General features: G+C 42.9%; 1 protein-coding gene across 1 annotated transcript in view; it reads left to right on the top strand.

Annotated features, from left to right (window-relative positions):
- Positions 1–26,466, top strand: part of LOC126252503 (multidrug resistance protein homolog 49-like) — a 182,406-nt gene that overhangs the window by 75,582 nt on the left and 80,358 nt on the right. Inside the window, exon 7 of the mRNA XM_049953398.1 lies at positions 12,593–12,739. Within this exon, the coding sequence (XP_049809355.1) occupies positions 12,593–12,739 (147 nt within the window). The remainder of the gene's footprint in view (positions 1–12,592; positions 12,740–26,466) is intronic.

Genomic DNA, 26,466 nt, shown 5'->3' with positions numbered 1-26,466 from the left:
ACAGCCGAATCTCGCCAGCCAGGTTCATGTGAAAGCGGTGACTAGTGTTTCCGCGGAGATGTTGTCCGTAGATACTGTTTCAGGCCATCGCTTATATCTGTCAGTCATTATGAATATGTACCGCTGGCCATCCGATGGAGGAAGTGGTCCTACCACATCAAGAAAAACATGAGCGAAGTGTGAAGAAGTGTCTGGGAACTCTCCTATTGGGGGATGAATGTGGCGACTGATTTTGCAAAGTTGGCAATTCTGGCAAGTTCCCGTCCATTCGCGGCAGTTTCTTTCAATCCTTGGCCACACGAACCTTTGAGACACTAGCTTGAATGTCGACCAGACTCCTGGTTGGCAAAGATTATGTAAGGACTCGAACACTGGCCTGCGAAATGCAATGCGAACAAAAGGACGTGATCTGCCATGTGACAATTCACAGTACAATTTCATGTCCTCGCCAGGAATGTCGATTTGCTGTAACTTGAGTGCTGCGGTGTCGTCATGCAATACGGTGTGTAGCTCGGAATCTTCTTGTTGCGGCCCTGTCGAGCGCCATCATGTCCACAGGCTATGAGACACTGGTCACTCTAGAGAGGCAGTCCGCAACCACATTAGTGATGCCTGATATATGGCAGATGTCCGTACTAAACTGGCTAATAAATTCCAATTAGTTGTCCTGCCGTGGAGAGCAAGTGTTGCTGTTTTTCTTGAAGGCATATGTTAAAGGCTTATGGTTGGTGTATATCACAAACTCTCGGCCCGCATCTCGTGGTCGTGCGGTAGCGTTCTCGCTTCCCACGCCCGGGTTCCCGGGTTCGATTCCCGGCGGGGTCAGGGATTTTCTCTGCTTCGTGATGGCTGGGTGTTGTGTGCTGTCCTTAGGTTAGTTAGGTTTAAGTAGTCTAAGTTCTAGGGGACCGATGACCATAGATGTTAAGTCCCATAGTGCTCAGAGCCATTTTGATCAAACTCTCGTCTCTCGTGCCTCAACCTGTGGTCGAAATACTTGATTGCTTGATATATGGCTAAAAGTTCCCGATCATATGTGCTCCATCTTTTTTGTGCGGGTGACGACAGCTTGTGCGAGAAATAAGCCAGCGGCTGCCAGGCATCGTCCACCAATGGCTAACTGACTGGCATCCACCGCTAATGCCAGTGGAGCTTCGAGGTTGGGGTGCGCCAGCAGTGCTGCTTGTGCTAGGCTCCTTTTGGGTATTTCGAAAGCCGCATTCATCTCCTCGGTCCACTGCACAGGAGAACTGCTCTTAACCTTGGAACCAGCCAGTGCTGCGTTCTATGGCGCCTGTTGTTCGGCAGTGTGTGGTAAATGACGGCGATAAAAATTGAGCATTCCTAAGCAAAAATTGAGCATTCCTAAGCATCTTTTCGTCATGTAGAGCTACCGTACTTAATAAATATTCAAACACGCGCTGAGGATATACTTGATCGGTTTATTACTTGGTATTACAGTTTCTATATGTAACTTGTAAACAACAAAACAGTAACCAAGGAACTGAATAAACATAAAAACAAAAGTTATAACTCCAAGGAGTAGGCAACAACATTATTCAGCCCTCCAAGCGGTGTGAATCCGGTTTACGCCATTCATTTGCTGCCGTGCAGTCACTGAATTCGCGACTCAACTGTATCTATGGATGGCGCGAACGGAACTAACGTGTGCGGACACTGCAGTCGACGTGAGTATCGGTCGCTACAATAATACACACAAGGCGAAAATGAATACTGAACACCTCGAAAGACATGGCATAAAAATATCATTAGCATGGAACGCTTACGGAGTTCAGTAAAAGCAATGATTCAAGGTGTTGTGCTTCAAATGGGACAAATAACATTTACTGAACATGGAAACGTTGAACCTATAACAGCTGTTGTCTGTGGTTTTGAGCACCTTTGTGGGTGAAGAATTGTTTTATCATACCTTGAGACCACAGTTGGTGGCAATGATTGAACTTGAATGAGGTCGTATTGCGTGGTTGTGGGACTCTGGGTGGTCCTACCGAAAAACTGCCCAGTACACTGGGCCTGAGGCTCATTTGTGTATCAGTCGTTGTAGTCCAAGGAAAATTCACCTGCTACTCGGCTTGTCCCTCTATTGTATTCAGACGTAGGTCGTCCTGGCTTCCTCTCGCACATGAGCATCCTGCAGCTCGCCTCTAATGATGTAGGGTAAGAAATGACTGCGACGGCGAATGGAAAAAAATGGCGTTTAGAGATGAGAGCACATTCTGCTATGAAATCAGGACTGACCCCAGATAGCCATAGTCTACTATGACTGCACACGTCTGGAGTTGTTTCAGGAAACGCTGAACACTACAAATACGCCTAGAGCATCTACGCCATTAGATAGGCTCCTCCAGGAAATCGATGTGCGTCCTCGCACTTCTCACATTATGGAACGTCTTCTCAAAGATGTTCATCAACTACTCTCGCCCTCAATAAAACCAGATCCACTCTCGTTAGGAATGTTGGAGGTGTGATACGATGGTAGCTAACTTGTATTGGTTTACTGGTAAATCACTTGACTAAAATGGTGCATTACTTCTTAATAGCCGTCTCTGTGTGCGTTACAGAACTGTGTTGGAGATAAAGGATGCTAACAAGATTTGTTGTCCTATACGATCTGTTCGATAGGTGTATAATTGTGTAAATATGATTTTAGAGAGTACAAGGTGCATAACGTTAACAAAACTTCATTCATATGGTACCATCGCTTCAGGGAGTTAATTCTTCATTTTACATTAATGCATTCCAGTATGGCGACTTACTGCCGTTTCTGCAGAAACAGTCTTTAAGATTATGTGTTTTCAATTTTTAGAGGTTCGTGCTGCCGGTATGCTTTGATATTCCATCGTATACACCTTGAAATTTTTGGTGGCCCTGGATTTGTAGATAAATGTAAGATCCTGAAAACATGGTCAGTAGCGGCTCAACTGGAGTGTATCAGAAAAACACTGACAACACTTTTTTAAACTGGAAGCCCCTCTCCGGGAATGCACGCCTTGGGTGCCTTCGAGTGTCGAAGTTTGAGGGCGATAGTGTCAGTGTGAAGCTGGATTTTGTTTAGCAGCCTAATTAGTAATTATGCAACCTACTGGCAAGGTATATAAAGGGGATTCACAAACTGCACCTAATAGTATTCCTGAGCATGCACTGCATCTTCTCGTAATCCTTTGTTCGCGTTGTAACTGGATAGTAGTGATGTGCACCAGCGCAGTAACGTTATTGACAGCATTACAAAATGGATTAACATAGAAGTAATGAAATGACCGGTAAGCCGCTTGCATACGGCAAATATGGTGGTGACCTTCGAGCAGCTGCACGTTTGTATATGGTAAGGTTTCTCAACAGAAATATCTCTCATTATTCAACGATCACTGACCGCGAAGTTGCAAGTAAGTAACGTGTTTCCCGCTGGCGTTATCTAAAATTGTGACGTGTATGTCCAGGAAAGCATGTTTTCTGTTTTTGTTACACATTCCTGTACGTCCAATAGTACCGTGTAATACTGAAAAATTTAATGTACGTACCTATGGTAAGCTTTCTGAATACTATATCAATTATTCTGCATTTTCTTCCGGAATTAGCTACCGAAAGCGAATGCTGGCCTTTCACTTTCGATTCGAATGATTGCCTCGGAAGAGCACATTTCATTTTGGAACACTTCTAAGATGGGAAAAACGCCTAATACGCTTTGTGCAATGGTGTTTACGACACTGCGTACCGTAGTCAACGTTCGCTACGATGGTGCTATTTACCTAGAAATGCACGTTCACTCGAAACGGCATCGTGAACTTATGCAACTCTTGTATTTAAGCACACGAAAACCCGCGTTCTTAAGGGGTTAGAAGTAACCAACACAGGTTCAGTATGAACGCCTAGGCAGAATGATCACTGGACAATATCTAAGGCCTACCAAAGTAACAGGATCAACTTACCTTATTGTTCTCATAGATGTTTTTCCTACTCTGTCGGTTGAGTTCCCAGTGGAGTTTGTCAGATAGTGTGGCTGCAAACGACGGATCTCCAGTTAATTTTAGTACAAGTACAAACTGTTTGCAGCACTTGAAGACCACGTACCTTAATCGATGGATTGGTCGAGGGGGACCTGTTTCATAGCCACCATCTTACACCTCTTGATTACTTTCTGTAAGGAAGTACGTAGACTGTGGTGTATGGTGCTCCTGTTAACATCAGAGGAGGAACTCTTCACACGAATCCATGCTGCAACTGAAATACCGAATGCATAACCACATTTTTTCACTACATGCGTCAGGAAACTCTGCAATCAAGTGAGAGGTCCAAATGTTTAGCCCCTTTTGTACTGTATTACTCGTCGTGACGCTTTATTGGGTTTCTTAGCCAAATGTGGAACATCAAGTCATTACTATATCCGAATAATTCTCTGACTTCGATGCCCCACGGACAACAAACCATTAAACCATTAATATCAACTAAATGCATATTGCAACTGAATGTTACTTTTAATTCAGCTCAAACAAGCCTGGTAGCAGAAAAGTTAATTCCTACTATGGTCCTATAAATTAAACGCTTGCTTGACAGAGCGGCACTAGAACATAAATGTGGCAACGCAATAAGAAATACATAACATTTATTAAGAGTCATGAAGAAAAGTTGCAAGACATCTGGCATGTTCCTTTTCAATAACACTCTACTCAGAGAACGATGAGGGGGCATAATATGATAATAATAACTATAAGAGCGAATTGGACTGCAGCGGCCATACATACGGACTTGCAACTAACTGAAATATTAACTAAATTTAACTTGGTGTGTGTCTTCTTTTCTATTTTACTTTTGAGCGTGTGTGGGAACATGGCAGAACGCTTGATTTGGGAACCGCGCGACTGCTACGGTCGCAGGTTCGAATCCTGCCTCGGGCATGGATGTGTGTGATGTCCTTAGGTTAGTTAGGTTTAAGTAGTTCTAAGTTCTAGGGGACTGATGACCACAGATGTTAAGTCCCATAGTGCTCAGAACCATTTGAACCATTTTTTTTCGCTGGATCTGGGACAGGCACAATAGTGTCCGATGTAACGAAAAAGCGTCTTCTTACATACGAACAGGCGTACAGTCTCAGGTGTTGTCTCTGTGAAAGCCGAAGGGTTCAGAGCTATTATGCTGCCTTCCTCCCACTCCCCCCCACCACCATCCCTGCGGCCTAACGGATGCCACGGTAGGAACTTCCTTTGTGGTAGGCGGGAAACTGGCACTTTCCCATGCTCTGAAGATAGCCTTCAGCAGATATCAGACTTATGCTTTCCTAAAGAAACACGGCTTGCAGAAAAATAAAAGCCTCGGACGCGAGAGTAGTCGCTGGGTGCAGAAATGCGTGATTAGTGAAAATGTTTGTGGCTTCAGAAGAAAGAAGGGCGAATCGGATAGTCGTTGGCACTTCAGCATGACACACTTCCTTGAAGGGATTTCTGTGCAAGAAGGAATAATATCATTGGCTGGCTGAATGTTCATATTCAGCGATTGGCTGTCATGTCCTGCTTTCCGGGAACAAGAGAGAACGCTGTACGATTCAAATAGAATATAGGGCGTTGGTTGTAGGACAGAGACGCAGATGGTTCGAATAGATTGTCCAGAGGTAGGGAGATGGGGATATGGCGTGCATACTAGCAGCCAATCAAGGTCCAGAGTTAGTGTTGAAAGGATCACGGCCTTCAGCCTGCAGTGCAAAGACACAGGCACAATGATCTTTCTGCACGTCTCATGCTGAATATTTATGGTGAGCATAATTAGCAGCACTGGCGTTGCGAGACAACCCTTGGGCCGCATCAGTGGCAGTTTGAGACAACCCTTGCTCCGCGTTTGCTCAGATCATTATGGTTATCTGTCTCAGGTCGAGCATTGCTTTAGTAGACGCGTGTGTTCCTCAATCTAACTGTCAGGCTAACAGTCGCTTGTATTCTTCGGAATGGAAGCTCGTAAGTAATTTTAGAACGTCAGTTGCCTTTAACGGACACGTTCCCATTTGCCTTCAAGTAACGCCGAAAACCAGCGCGTTTACTTGGTATAATTCATCCAGGGCACATTTCGTAAACACGTTTGAAGTTCTTTAATAGTCAGATGCGTTTAATGTGTGTGTTTAATTGAATAAATTAATGTGTCCATTTAAAATTTCTTTCTGTTAACACCTCTCATTAATATCATGTACAATACTATGCAATTCTCCACTTTAGGATCCACAGCTAGGACCATAATTTCTTCACAATACTCATTCATTGTGCACAAAAATTTCAGCTTGGGCCTTAAAGGTTTTCTGCGCCTCTTGATTAACTTCCTGGATCAGGGTAAACAATTTAAACCTGTACGGGGTTTCCAATGACATAACATGATACTTTGGTACAGTAGCATAACTTTGAAAATGTCACTATGACTGAATGTAATCATAATGATACTCAAGACTGTCCTATTGCTCTGTAAATAGCGATTATTAAGTTGGAATGTTGTCCTCTCAAAGGAACTGTGCTTTTACCGCAAATGCGGGCTCTGTACTGAACTGCCTGACTGCAGGATCGGAACTGTCTGAATGAACGCGGCGCATTGCGTTTTTTCCTGTCAGCGAAAGGATTTGCATCTTCACCAGTACAAGGCGGAAGCAATGCAGTCCACGTTTGGCAGTGCTCTCTTTGCGCGCTGGCAATACTATTGACAGGCGAGTACGACGCGCAGATGGACGATGGACGGAAATACAAAGTGGTCCGCATTTGTGAGTGCCATCTAGAGGCTGCTGTTCGAAACTGAGATGCGCCAAGGTAGTGGCTGTACCTGTGTGGTGGCAGCCTCTCATGGTGTTTGTTGTGCACCCTTAAGCCTGGTATACGGCAATCTGGACATGGTTTCCCTCTTGAAAAATGACCATTTTACCACACTTCACCACATGCTGAAATGTTCTGCAAGACCAATATGAATAGCAATGATCCCAGCACTAGGGCATTACAACCTCTTCTCAAGACGCTGTCCAATACTTTCAACTAATTTTTTAAGTCGTTTCCTGTCGCTGACTGAATCAGAGAGTTTTTGCCAAAGATTGATGTTTTTATCTCTTCTCCATGAACTTCATTCCGTTACCGTCAGGAGCTCATGGTCTAGTGGTTACCATCACTACCTCTAGATCGTGGGGCCTCAGATTCAACTCTCAGAAGGCAAGAGATGTTTTTCTCTCGGGACTGGGTGACTATGTTGTGCTAATCATTTCATCTCATCTTCATGACTAATATAAAAACTTTGACCTAGCGGCTGAACAACCCTTGGTTGCCCGATAACGCAGTACGATGATTTCCATTTCTTTCCATTCCCTTACCAAATGTGCCACAGATTCCTCTGTGTCCTCAATGCATAGATCGTATATTATCAAGGATAGGCTGCAAACTAGACTTCCTACTTTTCCCAATTACAGATTCCCTTTCATTAGTTTGATTATTATAACAGCACTCTACAGTCTGTACAAGTTCCAGATAACATTTTGCTCGCTGCATTTTATCCTTGATAGTTTCAGAATTTCAAAGAGTGTATTATAGGCGAAATATGAAAAGATTTTCTAAATCTACAAATTCCACAGGTGTAGATTTGCGTTTGTTCAGTCTGTGCTCTAAGATAAGTCGTAGCATCAGTATCGTTAAGTGGTCCCCGCATTTCTCCAGAACGAAAGCTGATGTTCCTCGTTCTTCTGTAAATAGTAAGTGTCAGAATTAACGACCATGCAATATTACGCTGATGGTTCGGTAACATACACGCCTATCAGCATCTGTGTTCTTTAAAATTGGTGTTACGACATTAGTCGCAAAATTTGAAGTTATTTCGTATGTTTCATATATCTTGCACATTAGGTGGAACTGTTTCGTTGTGGTATGTTCCTCAAGGACCACTAATTCTGAGACAACGTCGTGTATTCCAGGTGCCTTGCTTCGACTAGGGTCTTTTAGTGCTATGTCTCTTTTCGTAATATCATATACGCCTTTTCATCTTCATCTACTTCATCTTCACGTTCCATAATATTGTCTTCAGGTTCATTTCCACGTCTAGCGTCTTCTGTATATTCATTCCATCTTTCAGCTTCCCTTTCTTTGCTTAGTACTGAGCTCTTGATACAACTACGTCTGTTTTCTCCCAAGCCACTGCCCTGCATGCAGTATGTACCTTTTCCATAGTAAAGAACGCTTCTACAGCTTTGAATTTCTTCTCTAGCCGTTCTTGGTTCACGATTTTGCACGACCTATCCCTGTTAATTTTACAGTCGTCTGTATTTCCTTTTGGCTGCTTCATTTGATCCATTTTTATATATCCACCGTTCGTCAGTTAAATCCAATATGTAGCGTGTTATCCGACGATTTACTTTTTGCCTATTTGACACACTGCTGTCTTCATCATTTCGTCACTCAGAGCTACACACTCATCTTCTATCGTGTTCCTGTCTCCTGTTTGAATCAATTAGCCATAATACACTGACGGGAAAAAATCAGAACACCAAGAAAGAGTTGTATGACATAAACGAAAGTTGGTAGGGTTGTTACTAAATCTGAGAGATATGTCTATTCAAATTTCAGGCCAGTCGCTTAAGAGTGGCCCTATAATAGCGCCGCTAAGAGAATGTATATCAGGTTTGCTTTAAGTACACTCTGTAACTGTCGTGGGCGTTAGTTATCTTTGAGATTGGACGTGGTGAATTGGTGTTAGTCAAGAATGCCTTTTAACGCGACAAAGATGCCGTTATCAACATCTCACTGAGTTTGATGGAGGTCGTGTAACAGGGCTACTAGAAGCTGGATGTTCCTTCTGCAATACTGCAGAAAGACGTGGCAGAAACGTGGCCACTGTACATGATTACTGTCAGTGATGGTCACTAGAATGTTCCGGGCGCTGGATGGCCATCTGACACTATCGAGAGGGAAGACCATCGTGTTCGGCGAATGGCTCTGGCACATCGTACTACATCTGCAGCTACAATCTGAGCAGCAGTTGGCACCACAGTGACACAATGCGCTATTAAAAATCGCTTACTTCAATCACATCTCTGACCTGTAGCGTGCTTTCCACTGAGTCCAAACCACTGCTATTTGCGACTTCAATGGCTTAAGCGAGAGCTCGTTGGAAAACAGGAAGGTTCTAATGAAACCTGGCAACCTGTCTGCGTGCTAGACACACTGGACCTATACGTGGAGGTACGGTCTGGTGTGCGATTTTGTCTGACAGCACGAGCACTCTCGTGGCTATCCCATGTACAGGGTGACACACAGGAGACAGACGGTTTTGAACTGCGTAGTACTGAGGGCGCGGTGGTTGGAGGTGGTCGTGATGGGGATAGTTCTGATCCACACAAGACGCCATTTTATTTACTCAGTCACTATGGAGCAGTGGGACTTGCAACGGCGAGTGTTTGTCTATGACAGTTTCGTGAAAAGTGGTGAGTCTATTATTGCTACTCAGCGATTGTTTCGTGCGCGGTTTAATGTGGGTCGACATGGAGCTGTTCCGAGCCGTAACACAACCCTCAGATGGGTGGAAAACTTCAGATCAACTGGAAACATACTGGATAAGAAGTATCCTGGCCCGAGACACAGAGTAACGACACCAGAAAATGTTGAAAGGGTAAAGCAAGCGGCAGTCAGAAGCCCAGGACGATCAGCAAGACGTCATGCTACAATCAATGGTGAATCGGTTATATGAATTTTGCATAAAGAATTAAAATTCCATCCCTACAAAGTGCTCATTGTCCAACAACTTAAGGAAACTGATTTTGCTGTACGAGAAGACTTCGCTTACAGAATGCAAGTGATTTTGGGATCGTATGAAAATGAAATTGTGTTGATGAGCGATGAAGCTCATTTTCATTTAAACGGGACTGTGAATAAGTAAAACCTACGTTACTGGGCTCCAGAGCATCCACACCTTATCCACCAGCGTCCTCTACACTCAGAAAAAGTAACAGTCTGGTGTGCTCTTGGCTCTGTTGGCATTATTGGACCTTATTATTACTATTATTATTATTATTGAAGATAACGGGGCCACAGTTACTGTTAATTCGGTTCGTTACATTCGTATGCTTGAAACATTCTTGAAACCAGAACTAAGAAGACGACGAATCCCTTTAAATCGCGTTTGGTTCCAGCAGGATGGGGCAACATCGCACACCGCAAACACTTCAATGACAGTTCTTAGATGCATGTTTCCTGGCCGGATTATCTCACAGTTTGGCAATGTTCCTTGGCCTCCCAGGTCTCCCGACTTGTCAGTATGTGATTTTTTTCTCTGGGGGTCCTTAAGAACTGTGTTTATAACCACAAACCACGAAATTTGGACGAGTTGAAGAATGCAATCATTCAAGAAATTGCTGCCAGCCCTGCAGAGATTTTAGTCTGTGTGATGGAGGATTTTGAGAACAGACTTGAGTCCTGCGTTCGAAATGATGGACATCACCTTGACGACATTATTTTTCACAAATAACTTTGTTAACTAAAATGGCAAATAATGAGCTTTGATTTTGTGTAAACAAACATGCATTAAATTTAAAGTTGGCTGAGTATTATTTCATTAAAAACCGTCCGTCTCCTGCGTGTCACCCTGTACCTTGACTGCAGAACTGTACGTCAATCTGATGGTTCCACCTGTTGTGTTGATTCCAGGGTTTTTTCCAACAGGATAACGCTTGCCCACATACCGATGCAGTAACGTACCATGTTCTACAGAGTGTCGAGATGTTACCTTGGCCCGCTCGATCACCAGATCTGACTCCAACCGCGCAGATACGTGATATAATCGGACAACTCCAGCGTCATTTACAAACAGCATCCGCCGTCCCTGTATTGACCGACCGAGTCCAACGGGCACGGCTTATCTCGCGCGTACATTAACTTATGATAGTGCAGTGATTATCACTTAAATATGTTACGTTGTTGTTGTTGTTGTGGTCTTCAGTCCTGAGACTGGTTTGATGCAGCTCTCCATGCTACTCTACTCTGTGCAAGCTTCTTCATCTCCCAGTACCTACTGCAGCCTACATCCTTCTGAATCTGCTTAGTGTATTCATCTCTTGGTCTCCCTCTACAATTTTTACCCTCCACGCTGCCCTCCAGTACTAAATTTGTGATCCCTTGATGCCTCAGGACATGTCCTACCAACCGATCCCTTCTTCTAATAAAGTTGTGCCAAAAGCTCCTCTTCTCCCCAATTCTATTCAATACCTCCTCATTAGTTATGTGATGTACCCATCTAATCTTCAGTATTCTTCTGTAGCACCACATTTCGAAAGCTTCTATTCTCTTCTTGTCCAAACCATTTGTCGTCCACGTTTCACTTCCATACATGGCTACACTCCATACAAATACTTTCAGAAACGACTTCCTGACACTTAAATCTATACTCGATGTTAACAAATTTTTCTTCTTCAGAAACGCTTCCGTTACCATTGCCATTCTACATTTTACATCCTCTCTACTTCGACCATCATCAGTTATGTTGCTCCCCAAATACCAAAACTCCTTTACTACTTTAAGCGTCTCATTTACTAATCTATTTCCCTCAGCATCACCCGATTTAGTTCGACTACATTCCATTACCCTCGTGTTGCTTTTGTTGATGTTCTTCTTATATCCTCCTTTCCAGACACTGTCCATTCCGTTCAGCAGCTCTTCCAAGTCCTTTGCTGTCTCTGACAGAATTGCAATGTCATCGGCGAACCTCAAAGTTTTTATTTCTTCTGCATGGATTTTAATACCTACTCCGAACTTTTTTTTTTCTTTTACTGCTTGCTCAATATACAGATTGAATAGCATCGGGGAGAGACTACAACCCTGTCTCACTCCCTTCCCAACCACTGCTTCCCTTTCATGCCCCTTAACTGCCATCTGCTTTCTGTACAAATTGTAAATAGCCTTTCGCTCCCTGTATTTTAAAAAATGGTTCAAATGGCTCTGAGCACTATGGGACTTAACATCTGTGGTCATCAGTCCCCTGGAACTTAGAACTACTTAAATCTAACTAACCTAAGGACATCACACACACCCATGTCCGAGGCAGGATTCGAACCTGCGACCGTAGCGGTCACGCGGTTCCAGACTGAAGCGCCTAGAACCGCACGGCCACAGAGGCCGGCCCTGTATTTTGCCCCTGCCAGCTTCAGAATTTGGAAGAGAGTATTCCAGTCAACATAGTCAAGAGCTTTCTCTAAGTCCACAAATGCTAGAAACGTAGGTTTGCCTTTCCTTAATCTTTCTTCTAAGATAAGTCGTTGAGTCAGTACTGCCTTACGTGTTCCAACATTTCTACGGAATCCAAACTGATCTTCCCCGAGGTCGGCTTCTACCAGTTTTTCCATTCGACTGTAAAGAATTCGCGTTAGTATTTTGTTACGTAGACAAACGTATTCCCGAAACTTCATTATCCTACATCAATTATTTTTTTTTTTTTTTTTTTTTTTTTTTTTTTGATGCTGTGATTTTTTCCCGTCAGTGTTTACGAAGTCTAATGGAGTATCAAACCAACTGCGTGAGAGAACCTGATTTAGAAGTTGGGTAGCGCGACGTGTGGAAGCGGCCGCGAGGTGGGTGTGTTGCAGCACAAGGATGGCGAGCGGCCGCAGTGGGGCAGCGTGCTGCGGCTGAGCGCGCGCGAGTGGCCGCTGCTGGCCACGGGCGCCGTCGCCGCCGCACTCTGCGGCCTCAGCCTGCCCGTCTACGCCGCGCTCTTCGGCGAGTGCCTCGCGGTGCGTACGCGCCCGGCCTTACAAATTTTTACAAAAAAAAAAAAAAATCAATTTGCCTTTTTTTTCTTTTTTGCCGTTTCACGATGTATTCGACTTCTTACACACTTCTGCAAGCGCTCCAAACGATACAGGAAATCATTTTTTTTCCACTTTTAAGCCGCTTGCGCCAATATAATGTGATTTCATGTACAGCGTTAACCCTGTAATACTGTAGCTAAACGTAGTATCCACGAACACTTGAGATATAATTTCATAATCGATTGCCAGTTGCTGAACCAAAGTCCATCGCCCCTCCTAGCAACAGACTTTTTGCTGCTAACTAAATTGATACTGTCAAGCAGGGTAACATTTTACCAGTCAGGGTATCTTTGTATTTTACTACTGTGTTTCATATGACTGGTACTCCGCCTACTTCATTATTTTGTATTGAAAGTAACCGTTTTATTACCTCTGTGATTTCAGTTTAGTATTTAAGTTGTCTTTCCAACTTCCTACATCTACATCTACATGGTTACTCTGCAATTCACACTCAAGTGCCTGGCAGAGGGTTCATCGAACCATTTTCATACTACTTCTCTACCATTCAACTCTCGAATGGCGCGTGGGAAAAAGGAACAGGTAAATCTTTCCGTTTGAGCTCTGATTTCTCTTATTTTATTATGATGATCATTTCTCCCTACGTAGGTGGGTGTCAACAAAATATTTACGCATTCGGAAGAGAAAGTTGATGATTGAAATTTCGTAAATAGATTTCGCCGCAAAGAAAACCGCCTTTGTTTCAGTGATTGCCACCCCAACTCGCGTATCATATCAGTGACACTCTCACCTTTATTGGTCGATAACACGAAACGGGCTGCCCTTCTTTGCACTTTTTCTATGTCCTCCGTCAATCCTACCTGGTAAGGATCCCACATCGCATAGCAATATTCCAGCAGAGGACGGGCAAGTGTAGTGTAAGCTGTCTCTTTAGTGGGTTTCTCGCATCTTCTAAGTGTTCTGCCAACAAAGCACAGTCTTTGTTTCGCCTTCCCCACAATATTATCTATGTGGTCTTTCCAATTTAAGTTGCTCGTAATTGTAATTCCTAGGTATTTAGTCGAATTGACAGACCTTAGATTTGTGCGATTTATCGTATACCCAAAATTTATCGGATTTCTTTTGGTACCCATGTGGATGACCTCGCACTTTTCTTTGTTTTGTGCCAATTTCCACTTTTCGCACCATACAGAAATTCTCTCTAGATCATTTTGTAACTGGTATTGATCGTCTGATGATTTTACTAGACGGTAAATTACAGCGTCATCTGCAAACAATCTAAGGTGGCTGCTCAGATTTATCACCTAGATCATTTATGTAAATCAGGAAGAGCAGAGGGCCTATGACACTACCTTGAGGAAGGCCAGATATCACTTCTGTGATAGGCTTGCGATTATTCTTTAATTGCCTTGACTATGAAGAGAGCTTTTGTCGGCAGTGATTTAGGTTGAAAAATGACAGGTCCGTATTAATATCTTGATATTTCAAACTAAATCCGCAGTACTAAATTAACGTTGTGTGTTTTTACTTCTTACTAACAGCTGATTTCCTTCTGGCACGATCTAAATTTACCCAAACAACTGGATGTAAGAAAAATTCTTTGTTTTTTGAGACTGGTCTAAAGTTGTCCTGAATGGCAATGTTACCTTGTACCAGCATCAAAACTGAAATTTTACTCTGATAGGGCACCGTTGGTATACATTTTCACTTTTCCAAACAATCACTAGCTGTAGATGTAAAATTTTACAGTGGCTGTTGCGATGTGTAACTTATTTTGTTCTCATTATTTTTAGAAAAATGGTAAAAAGTGTTACAAAGATACCCCGATTGATTGTATCACATGCTTCCATTTTTTATACATAACACACGTCTGTGACAACAGCACAACATTGCTTAATACCTGTTCATGATATAGATACTATGCAAACCTTCTGAAATTGTACAGGGTGATTCAGAGCAACAGGAAACTTTGAAAATTAAGTAATTTCATGAGAACAAGTTAAAAAATTATGTATGTCATTTAATAGCAAAAATAACGCCATCCTAGAATTCATACAGTACAATTTGCGTTTTGAAGGTGACGTCTTGCATTTGAAGTTCTTTTCTGCGCAAACATTCCTGCAGTTTCTTCATTTCACTGTTCATGGATGGACGTAACATCTCAACTGGAATTTTGGCAGTTGTTTCGCTGGTCTTGGTTTTAGTTCTTACGTTGAAGCAGGTTGACTAAGGAACCCTTTGCTTTTAAGGTGACCCCTCGAAAAGAAATTACAAGCTGACAGATCAGGGAATCTGGGAGGCTATTAATGTCACCATTTCTCGAAATTACATTTTCCCCAAACAATTTGTGTACAGCAGTCACTGATATTCGAGCTGTGTGTGGCGCTGATCCATAGTGTTGAAACCAGGCTGTGTCATAATGTGTTAAAATCTCTGTAATTGTTGCACAACAAAGGTTTCAAGCACGGCTACGTAACTATTTGCTGTGACTAATCGCAAGGCCATTCTCGTCCACAAAATGATTAAGGGCCTATCACACCGTATGATGAGACATAACACATCACACAGTAACATTCTTGTTGTGCAGTGGACCCTGGTGTAGCTCTGTAGGATTATCTTGTGCCCAGTATCTAAAATTTTGTTTGTTAACAAATCCACTGAGATGTAAGTGGGCTTTGTGTGACAGCCACAGTTTGTTAATAGACTCCTCGCCCTCGTTTATCTTATGAAGTTTAATTCACAGCATTGTCGTCGCATAGCATTATTATTGGATTTCAGTTTGTGGACGATCTGCGACTTGTATGGATGGCACTAATATTCGTCGAACACTTGAAATATGCAGCTATAAAGATAGTAAGTGACGACAGACTGACCGACGTGGTCTTCTTATGAAGCATCTCGCACAGGTTGGATATTGTATGGTTCGCACACAGCCTTGAGGTTTCTTTTCCATTGCTGAACCAGTTTCCTCGAAAGTATTTGCAGATCGCACGCTTTTACTTTGCCCCTGAGCGGAGGATGCTGGAAGCAGAAGCTCGCTACCGGCTCGTAGCATATTGACTGCTGAGACAAGCCGCGCGTCCTTGTTCCAGAGCAGCCAGCTTATACGCTGGAGAGACAAAGAAACTGATACACCTGTAAGGTCCCCACGAGCACGCAGAAGTACCGCAGCATGACGTGGCGTGGACTCGACTAATGTCTGAAAAAGTGCTGGAGGGAACTGACACCATGAAATCTGCAGGGCTGTCCATAAATCCATAAGAGTACGAGGGAATGGAGATATCTTCTGAACAGCATGTTGCAAGGCATCCCAGATATGCTCAATAATGTTCATGTCAGAGGAGCTTGATGGCCAGCGGAAGTGTTTAAACTCAGAAGAATGTGCCTGGAGACACTCTGTAACAATTCTGGACATGGTGGGGTGTGGCATTGCCCTCCTGGAATTTTACAAGTCCGTCGGAATGCACAATGGACATGAATGGACGCAGATGAGCAGACAGGATGCTTACGTACGTGGCACCTGGCAGAGTCGTATCTGTAAGTATCAGGCGTCCCGTATCGCTCCAACTGCAGACGCCCAAACCATCCCTCCACCAGCTTGAACAGTCCGCTGATGACATGCAGGGGCCATGGATTCATGAGGTTGTCTCCACACCAGTACACGTCCACCCGCTCGATACAATTTGAAACGAGACTCGTGCGACCGGGCAACATGTTTCCAGTCATCAACAGTCCAATGTTGGTGCTGAGGGGCCCAGGCGAGGCGTAAGGGTTTGTGTCGTGCAGTCGTCAAGAGTACAGGAGTGGGCCTTTGGCTCCGAAAGCCCATATCGATGATGTTTCGTTGAATGGTTCGCACGCTGACACTTGTTGACGGCCCAGCAGTGAAATCTGCAGCAGTTTGTGGAAGGGGTGCACTTCTGTCGCGTTGAAAGAAAAAACGAACATGTAACGAAGTAATGTGTGCCATAAGTGTCACAAAGTCGCTACAAGGACCAAGTACAGCCTCTTCATTCAGTTCTGTATATAATATTAACAATCACTATGCGCAAAACCGCACATGGATCGACACAGTATTCGCAACGGTTACTTATTGTTACGGCGCGCAGTACTGTTACATAGATAACGTTGCCAGAGAGAATAAACATTTCGAAGACATACGAAGTCAACCGTCTTCCGCCGATCACAGAGGGGCAGGGTAGAAGTGCGCAACCAGTATCCTTGTTTTAATTGCATGTGCTGATAGTACAAGGTCGTGGCGTCCTAAATTAAAATGACGGCGGAATTAATTATCTACATGCCGCCTCCACGATGTCATCGCTCTTGCAAAACGCTTTCATCGCAAATGCACGCTGCACACCACTCCAAGCATCCGTGATAACTAAATGTAAGGTGTCTCTGACAGGCTAACGTACGTGCTACCAATCGCCCACGGTTACCAACTCAACTTTCAAATTTACCATTTCTCTGAATCAACCTGTATTTTAGGGTTCCTGTAAGATATCCATATTTTGAATGTCTAAATCAGTTTAATTCATCGTCCCATATTTTGCTACTGTGAACTGAGGATCTATAACAACTAAATATCATAATAGGATTCATAAGAGACCTACTCATTTGGCTAATTACGAAATTGTATCATGTATTAAAGAAGGAAGTTGTGGCGCTATATTAAAATTCAGTTAAATAGCTGTTTTCAAAACGTTCGTTCAACTTATTCCAGAGGACAAAAGATCATGTTTGACAAAAACAACTATAACGTAAATGCATTAGCTGAATTATTATTACTAGCGACGCTGGGGCTGCTTTGCATTTGTTAAATATGAAAGAGGATTGGATATACGTCCTAATCGCCTCCTCCCCCCTATCTTTGTCCATATTCTTCGTCCCCTCCCCTCTGCCCATCTCCTCCTCCTCCCCCTGTCTCTGTCCATACATTACTTCCTCCCCCCGGTCACTGTCCATCGCCCCCTTCCCCTGTCTCACTCCATCCTCTCCTTCTCTCTGTCCAACTCCACCTTCACCCTCTGTATGTCCATTTACTCACCCCCTCCCCTCTTTGTCCAGCTACTCTTCCTTCCTCTCTCTGATCTTGACTCTTGTTTAATGGTATTGCAAACGAAACCTTGATTGGGAATTGAAGTCGTTTAGAATGAGTGGACGAATCGTTTGGAATCATTGGTTACAGGATATGAGAGAAAACTCTCCGGTTCCTGGATCTCCGAGGAAAGAGTCTTCGGTGACAGTATTTCGCATAATTTTAATCTACGAACGCGTAGGATTACAAAGTTTAGCACGATTTCAATTCCGTAGTAGTATTCTAATGAAATGCCTATAAGCTGTAAAGACGACGTTCGTGTATTCTGTTAAAACTGACGTAAGGAAAAAAACAAAACCAACACAAAATTATGTATACATTTTAAACTTATATACGAATACATCTGGAAGAAACAATTTGTCTAATTGATTATTTAAATGACCTGCTAACATAATTAAAACTGACTGCTGGAAGGAAACGAAACCGCACATTTTCGTAGCTCAGAATAACATTTTGTTTCTCTACACTGTTGCATAAAAAGCATATAGCCTATGTTCGTATGCTTGTTTTCTTGTATATTATCGTGTAAAAATTTGAAGTAAATCGGCCATTAAGATTTTTACTAACAAGGTATCCATATTATATATTTTGTAGGTATTTACATGTTATGTTGTTGTTGTTGTCTTCAGTCCAGAGACTGGTCTGATGCAGCTCTCCATGCTACTCAATCATGCGCAAGCGTCTCCGTCTCCGAATAACTATTGCAACCTACATGCTTCTGAATCTGCTGAGTCTATTCATCTCTTGGTCTCCCTGTACGACTTTTACCCTCCACGCTTCCTTCCAGTACTACACTGATGATCCCGTGATGCCTCAGAACATGTACTACCAACCGATCGCTTCTTCTAGTCAAGTTGTGCCACAAATTCCTCTTCTCCCCAATCCTATTCAGTACCTCCTCATTAGTTATATGATCTACCCATCTAATCTTCAGCATTCTTCTGTAGCACCACATTTCGAAACCTTCTATTCTCTTCTCGTCTAAACTATTTATCGTCCACGTTTCGCTTCCATACAAATACTTTCAGAAAAGACTTCCTGACAAATCTATACTCGATGTTAACAAATTTCTCTTCTTCAGGAACGCTTTCCTTGCCATTGCTCGTCTATATTTTATATCCTATCTACTTCGACCATCATCAGTTATTTTGCTCGCTAAATAGCAAAACTCATCTTCTACTTTAAGTGTCTCATTTGGTAATCTAATTCCCTCAGCATCATCTGATTTAATTCGGCTACATTCCATTATCTTCGTTTTGCTTTTGTTGATGTCCATCTTATATCCTCCTTTCAAAACACTGTCCATTCCGTTCAACTGCTTTTCCAGGTCTTTTGCTGTCTCTGACAGAATTACAATGTCATCGGCGAACCTCAGAGTTTTTATTTCTTCTCCATGGACTTTAATTCCTACTCTATATTTGTCTTTTGTTTCCTTTATTGCTTGCTCAATATACAGATTGAATAACATCGGGGAGAGGCTACAACCCTGTCTCACTCCCTTCTCAACCACTGCTTCCCTTTCATGTCCCTCGATTCTTATAACTGCCATCTGGTTTCTGCACAAACTGTAAATAGCCTTTCACTCCCTGTATTTCACCGCTGCCACCTTTAGAATTTGAAAGAGAGTATTCCAGCCAACATTATCAAAAGCTTTCTCTAAGTCTACAATAGTAGAAACGTAGGTTTTTTTCCTTAATCTACCTTCTAAGATAAGTCGTAGGGCCAGTATTGCCTCACGTGTTCCAACATTTCTACGGAATCCAAACTGATCTTCCCCGAGGTCGGTATCTACCAGGTTTTGGAGGGACTAGGTAACTTCTAGGAAAAGAACACCTCCCCCCCCCCCCCCACCCAAACATCGGAAATGTGATTGAGCGTAAACTCGTTTCAATTTTAAAAGACATATAAAATCCGTCAATTTCCTAAGAGAGAGAACAGTAGCTTTCTGACTTCATTCTAGTTAGTTTATAAGCAGTTAGAGAGCGGATGTACATTGACGATACCTTCATAGTGAGGAACAGAATAGTCTCTACATCAACATAAAATTCATGGTGGAGATAAAAAAGGACCGAGAACTAACCTTTCTAGTGATGGCTACAGGAAAGGGGGAAGAACCTAGTACACATATCAACCAACATCTGCATGGAGCTATACATGCAAAAACAGTCGTATCACCAAAAACAGGAATGATGAATACACTCAAGACGAATATGTGAGATGCAACACCTAGAGAATTTTCTGATGAGTCTACATCTACATCTACATCTACATTTATACTCCGCAAGCCACCCAACGGTTTGTGGAGGAGGGCACTTTACGTGCCACTGTCATTTCCTTCCCTTTCCTGTTCCAGTCGCGTATGGTTCGCGGGAAGAACGACTGTCTGAAAGCCTCCGTGCGCGCTCTAATCTCTCTATTTTTACATTCGTGTTCTCCTCGGGAGGTATAAGTAGAGGGAAGCAATATATTCGCTACCTCATCCAGAAACGCACCCTCTCGAAGCCTGGCGAGCAAGCTACACCGAGATGCAGAGCGCTTCTCTTGCAGAGTCTGCCTCTTGAGTTTATTAAACATCTCCGTAACGCTATCACGGTTACCAAATAACCCTGTGACGAAACGCGCCGCTCTTCTTTGGATCTTCTCTCTCTCCTCCGTCAACCCGATCTGGTACGGATCCCAACTGATGAGCAATACTCAAGTATAGGTCGAACGAGTGTTTTGTAAGCCACCTCCTTTGTTGATGGATTACATTTTCTAAGCACTCTCCCAATGAATCTCAACCTGGTACCCGCCTTACCAACAATTAATTTTATATGATCATTCCACTTCAAATCGTTCCGCACGCATACTCCCAGATATTTTACAGAAGTAACTGCTACCAGTGTTTGTTCCGCTATCATATAATCATACAATAAAGGATCCTTCTTTCTATGTATTCGCAATACATTACATTTGTCTATGTTAAGGGACAGTTGCCACTCCCTGCACCAAGTGCCTATCCGCTGCAGATCTTCCTGCATTTCGCTACAATTTTCTAATGCTGCAACTTATCTGTATACTACAGCATCATCCGCGAAAAGCCGCATGGAACTTCCGACACTATCTACTAGGTCATTTATATATATTGTGAAAAGCAAAGGTCCCATAACACTCCCCTGTGAGTGCTCCACCCATTTCATAAGAAGGGCCACGTCAGAGGAGGAAAATATTGGGTGCAGACTTTCTATGATATACCCCGATCATAACTGCCGGTTGTCGTGTGTAGTGGAAGGTAGTTTATAATCAGCACCATTCCTGTTCCGCCCACAACTATATATGTGAAGTGTCTTCTACCTGCAGGATGGAAAGCCCCCCTCAGTTGTGGAGGTACTGGGTAACACTGAAAACAAAAAAATCTTCTAGTATGATGGGTGTCTTAGATAGGTTGTAGGAGTGATGGTTGGAGTGTAATGCTTCCGTGTTATCGGTTGTGACGGCATTCTCATGTCCAAACTGAGAGGTGGAAGTTAGGATCTTGCGTGTCCATTGTCAGAAAAATTGAAGGAGACTTAGATTTTTAGGACAAGTATTCAACGACAATTCACAATAAATGTCAGAATACACAATATGACTTGTCAAAACGGGCTGGCACACTACTTGCGAGCACGGAAATTCTCTACTGTGATCGATGTTTTGGAATGTATATACAGTTTAACTGCACAAGCATAGGAGGCTGTCTGGTATACTTTGGCGCATAGGTCCGAGAATTAATCCGAATGGACGTGCAGCACAGTCATTTGACTATCAACGTTCATACTCTAGTATATAGCAAAGGTGCGTTGGTCGACAAATTCGTATGCTTTAGGCGTTAAGTCTTATGCGTGTAGACATACATCGGAAAGATGTAGCATAATGCTTGAATATACTAACAGAAACTCAGCTGATGAGCCCAACTTCACCATCCGAACATAAGATGCCACTGTTTAGGCTGGATTTATATTTTAAAAAAAACACCGTGGAAGTATCAAAAATACGAAAACAATTGCCCGCTTCAGTCATTAAGTGTGGTAGGATTGTTAAATAGCAGTCTGTCCTCGATTCTGATTGGCTGGAAGATCTGTATGTTAAATCATTTCGTGAAAGCGGCGAAGTGGAGAAACCTCACGGGGGTGAGATGTTTGGGGGGGAGGGGAGGTGTTTTCCTAGAAGTTAGCTAGTCCCTCCAAAGTTATTCTTTCTACAATAAGTGTCAGTTCCTCCTCCTCTGGCATGCGCCGACTGTCGTGCAGGAGCGTACGTAGCATAAATAAAAGAGGCGAAGCTGTTTTAATTGTAACTGCACCCTTAATTCCTCAACAGAAATGCAACAAAGACGATGTGGCGGGAGGGTATTGCTGCTGGACAATGTGAAGCGATACTCAGCTCTTGTGAGTAAGGACATACCATAATTTTTAGGACGCTATACACCTACAATGAAAATCGGAAAAGTTATGCTGTTGGAATGTAATGTTACTGTGGTTAGCGTTCCGGCATGTGCAAAGAAAATGACGTGGGTGGGACTATGTCCGATTATAAGGGATGGGATTGCGATTTATAACAAAAAGTCGCTTATAAGGGGTAAGTTGTTAAATACAACAGCTCCAATGAATTTTCTATCGCAGAACAGCAAACGATAGTGGAGGTATCTTGGTTGGTAGGGGATGCAGCATTCACAGATGCACATTTTAGGGGAAAAAGAACACGTGTGTGTCTTCTTTGTTCTGTAGAGTGACAAGGGTCTCGCTTTGTTTTGTGGTCCACTGGCCTGCCATATTCTACTGGTGATGGATCAGGACCTTCAGCTGGTAGGTGGCTGGGACACCTACTTTGTTATGGCAGGAGCCAGTTCTTCCAGCTAGATTTCTTCCGTTTCGTAAACACCAGCACGATAAACATTGCATTGGTAATGTGAGACCTGAAATAGCCTAAGAAAACAGACTCTTGAATTTTAGCTTGTTGTGGAACCTGAAAATGACAGCATTTTTTCCACCATGTGAGTAGAGTGCGTGAAACATGCTGTCCTGTGATGACCAAACTGCTTAAGAAACTACAACACAAGAATCTGTTCTCATTACCAGTGATGGTCTGCTGAGTGTGGTCTTATTCAAGTGCAGGTGACAAAAACTTTACACAAGGCTGGCAGAGGAGAGTTATGGGGCAAATATGTTGACGTCAGCAGGCAGATGGCATTTGTTTTCGATGTATCGGTAAAATCTTATCATGTTTCTTACTAAATAAAATAGGTGATGTTAGGTGGTCCTATTACGAGGCATGGTCTGATGACTTGCGTTTTATGTTTCGTAAACACCAGTGCGATATCCCATTACATTCGTAAAACAGGACCTGCCATAGTGTGTAAACAATGTACTCTTGAATTATAGCTCATTGTTGCTGAACGTAGTATGATTGTGTTTTTTCCGAGATTTGAACAGATGGCGCGAAAGCCTGTATTCTGTTATTTCACGTGTCTGAAATGTTTTTAATACCCATGTGCATGACAGTTTATTTACAGACTCTGATTTGAATGCCAGAGTCGCTCTAAAACCATGTAATTTTGTCTATCAAACAGAAAGAAGTCGGTTAACATAGAAGTTCTGCTAGATTGAATATTTTTTCCTTCAGAGTTTGAAGTTCTTATTTTGTCTTTCCTCTGGTGAATGTTCCGAAATAACGAGGACATTCTGCAGTGATCGGTAGTTTTCATAGCAAAATAGTGGAAGTTCTTTCGATTTTACGCTGGGTTTACGTGTATAGGAGATGTGGGATACGTAACTACATCCATCAGCTGTATCACTATAGAGCTCCGACCTTTGCAGTTTGCTCTACTGTAAGCTATGTACATTACATTGTTTTTCATTATTTGCGAATGGGAGAGGTTGGGTGGTGGCTTTTCAAGTTAATTTCGAAGTCTTTTTTCGGAGAACAGTGAAGCATGAGTGTGTGCGTCTGTGTATATTTGAAGCATCAAGGCTGTTTGGTTTCGAGTGGTGTTCAGTTGTTGGATTATATGGTTTTTTTAAACTAATGATATTTTCAATTACTATTCATCTAGTTGGTCTGTTAAGGTTTCTTTTCTCAGTTTTTAAATGTCTGGTATATCTGCTCCTGAAACTATGAGTGCTAACTTTTATGTGTTACTGTAGTACGTCTGTTAGGGTTTCTTTTCTCAGTGGCATGTAGACAAGCAAGTGCATAGCTCTGGTGCTTCTGCTGCTGAAAATATGACTGAAAACTTTTATCTGACTGAGCTTTCTTCTAAGTGAGGGTTTCAGTAGGACAGTTTCCAGTCAATTGCTATCCCTTCCTTTCATGAACAATGTGTTCATTCCTAGTGCTCTCAACGATGTATGAGTGTATTGGCATGTATGAAATTATGAATATGACTCACCCCCAGTAGCTGTTCATATGTAGGTTGGCGGGAGGCAACTCTTTTTGTACTTCTGTGGTAGTTTGCTCTTCCATTGTTTCAAACTAAGCGGCTTCAGCAATGTATGAGTGTGTTGATATATGTGAACTTATAAATAAATCCCATCCCTAACAGCTATTCATACATAGATTGGTAGGAGGGAACTCTTCCTGTATTTCTGTGATAGTTTGCTGTCCCATCCTTTCATACGAAGTGACTTGAACGATGTATGAGTGCAAGGGGTGTGATACGGTACCGCAAATGAATGAAATAAGCACGAAAATTTTGGAGGTGAATCTCAGGCGAGCTCATACATAGCGTTTTCTACCGATATATAGTTCTGCAATTACGTATTTAGGACATGTAGTAATACTTGCACCAACACCTGAGCTTTTTTCCTCAGTGGGATGGCTGTAGAACAGTTTCGAGTGGTATTGCTGCGTAAGTCACACACACGATCGGCCAAAAGTGAATGTTGGGGTGGCTGTAGAACGGTTTCAACTTCCTTTGGTGGCTGTATTCTCAATGAGGGCAGTCAGTCTTCGAACTTCAAGTGAATATATACACATGCAGTAGAAAAAAACTGGAGGCAGCTGATGGCAGAAAGTGGGGGTAGGGGGGTGGTTGAGTTGGACGCAGTCTACATCACCCTTTTTAGTCTTTAGTGTGGAGTAGAGCAGTCAGTCCTCAAACTTTGAGATGAAAACATACATAGACTTGGTCGGAAAAGTGGGGCGACGGGGTGGCAGAAAGTAGGGGTGGGGGCAGTGGAAAATGGGGGTGGAAGTCCAGCCAAATTGACCTATTTTTAATTTCTTACCATGATGTCAGTGTGATGTTTCCATGTCTATGGCCGCTATCTGGGATACCGCCTTCTTGATTACATTTTGCAGCAATGCAAGCTGTTTCAGAAACCACCTACCCACACTGCTGATACTCCTGTCTGACACTCTGTTGCTTCAGATTTCCCCAGGAACAATTGTACCTAACGTCCATGCATGTTAGTTCGGACCACTGTGATTGGACAGTTCATACTCTTCTGCTGGCAATCCCATAACTCTTCCCCGTTTATTTGCAATTCCCTCAAAGTATCTTGTAATCTGCACACCTCGTTTGTCGTGTTCCATACATTCCGAATTCAGCCAAGTGCCCACTGATGATTGTTCAACAGGATGTCGGGTTGTCTTGAGAACACAACTGCAGATTCAAGAGATTGGCTCCATTGTTCAACCCCTATTCCTCTCTGTATGAGATATCGGAGCAGCAAAATTACAATATTATTCCTGGCTGCTCATGCTGACACGTCTCCTGAGAGAAACGGATTTCTCATCATTTTCCCTCCCTCCTTCCAAAATCTTTGGTGCTTAACAAGATACTACTGAATGCTACACAATACGAACTCATTAAACTACCTATCATACACAAGAACAAAATCCCCATAAATACAATATGAACCCTAATGGCAGAAACAAGAAAATGTATACAGTTAACAAAAGGAAACTAAATACGTGGTCTTAAAAAATATGGCGTGCTGTGTGAATCACGAACAGTTTGAACTGCTGGCTTCTTCGCCTTGCTAGAGTTTTTATTCCATACCTTCTGTAGTATTGGAATCTGCAGCGGCTTACATGAGTAACCGATGTAAGAGCCAACATCGTACTGTTCATAGCAATTTTTGGCAGTGTTTTGCTGGTAATGGTGTTGATTTTCAGTGATGGAGGTAAGTTCCGTTGCGTTCGTGGTGCAGCTGCCTCAGGATCATCTGCCACACGGAGGAAGTTATCGTCCTTGTTGTTCAGCCGTGGGTCCTCGCACTGTTGACGTTGCGTCGGTGGATTGGTGACAGGCGTCTCTTGGTTGCGGCTGAGTAGACTTCACTGGTAGGTTCATCCATGTGGTCTTCATCAATATTCAGGAGCTGAAGAACACTACGAATAGCATTGCAAACCCCTCATGGTGCTACTGACAAACTACTACGAGTAGTTGGCAGTTCCCCGCCTTCACCGAACTGGACATCATCAATTCCACACCCGTGACAGGATGCACGAGAGAAAAACACATTGCTAAGTTGTCACCAGGAAAGCTATATCGTGGAGTGAAGTTTACGACGACCGGCTGCAATCCCGAAATCTCTTCGAACATCTTAAAATCAGTTAACCCTCTATTGCC

The sequence above is a fragment of the Schistocerca nitens genome, chromosome 4 (genome assembly GCF_023898315.1).
Source record: "Schistocerca nitens isolate TAMUIC-IGC-003100 chromosome 4, iqSchNite1.1, whole genome shotgun sequence".
Lineage (NCBI taxonomy): Eukaryota > Metazoa > Arthropoda > Insecta > Orthoptera > Acrididae > Schistocerca > Schistocerca nitens.
This window is presented reverse-complemented; position numbering and strand designations above follow the sequence as displayed.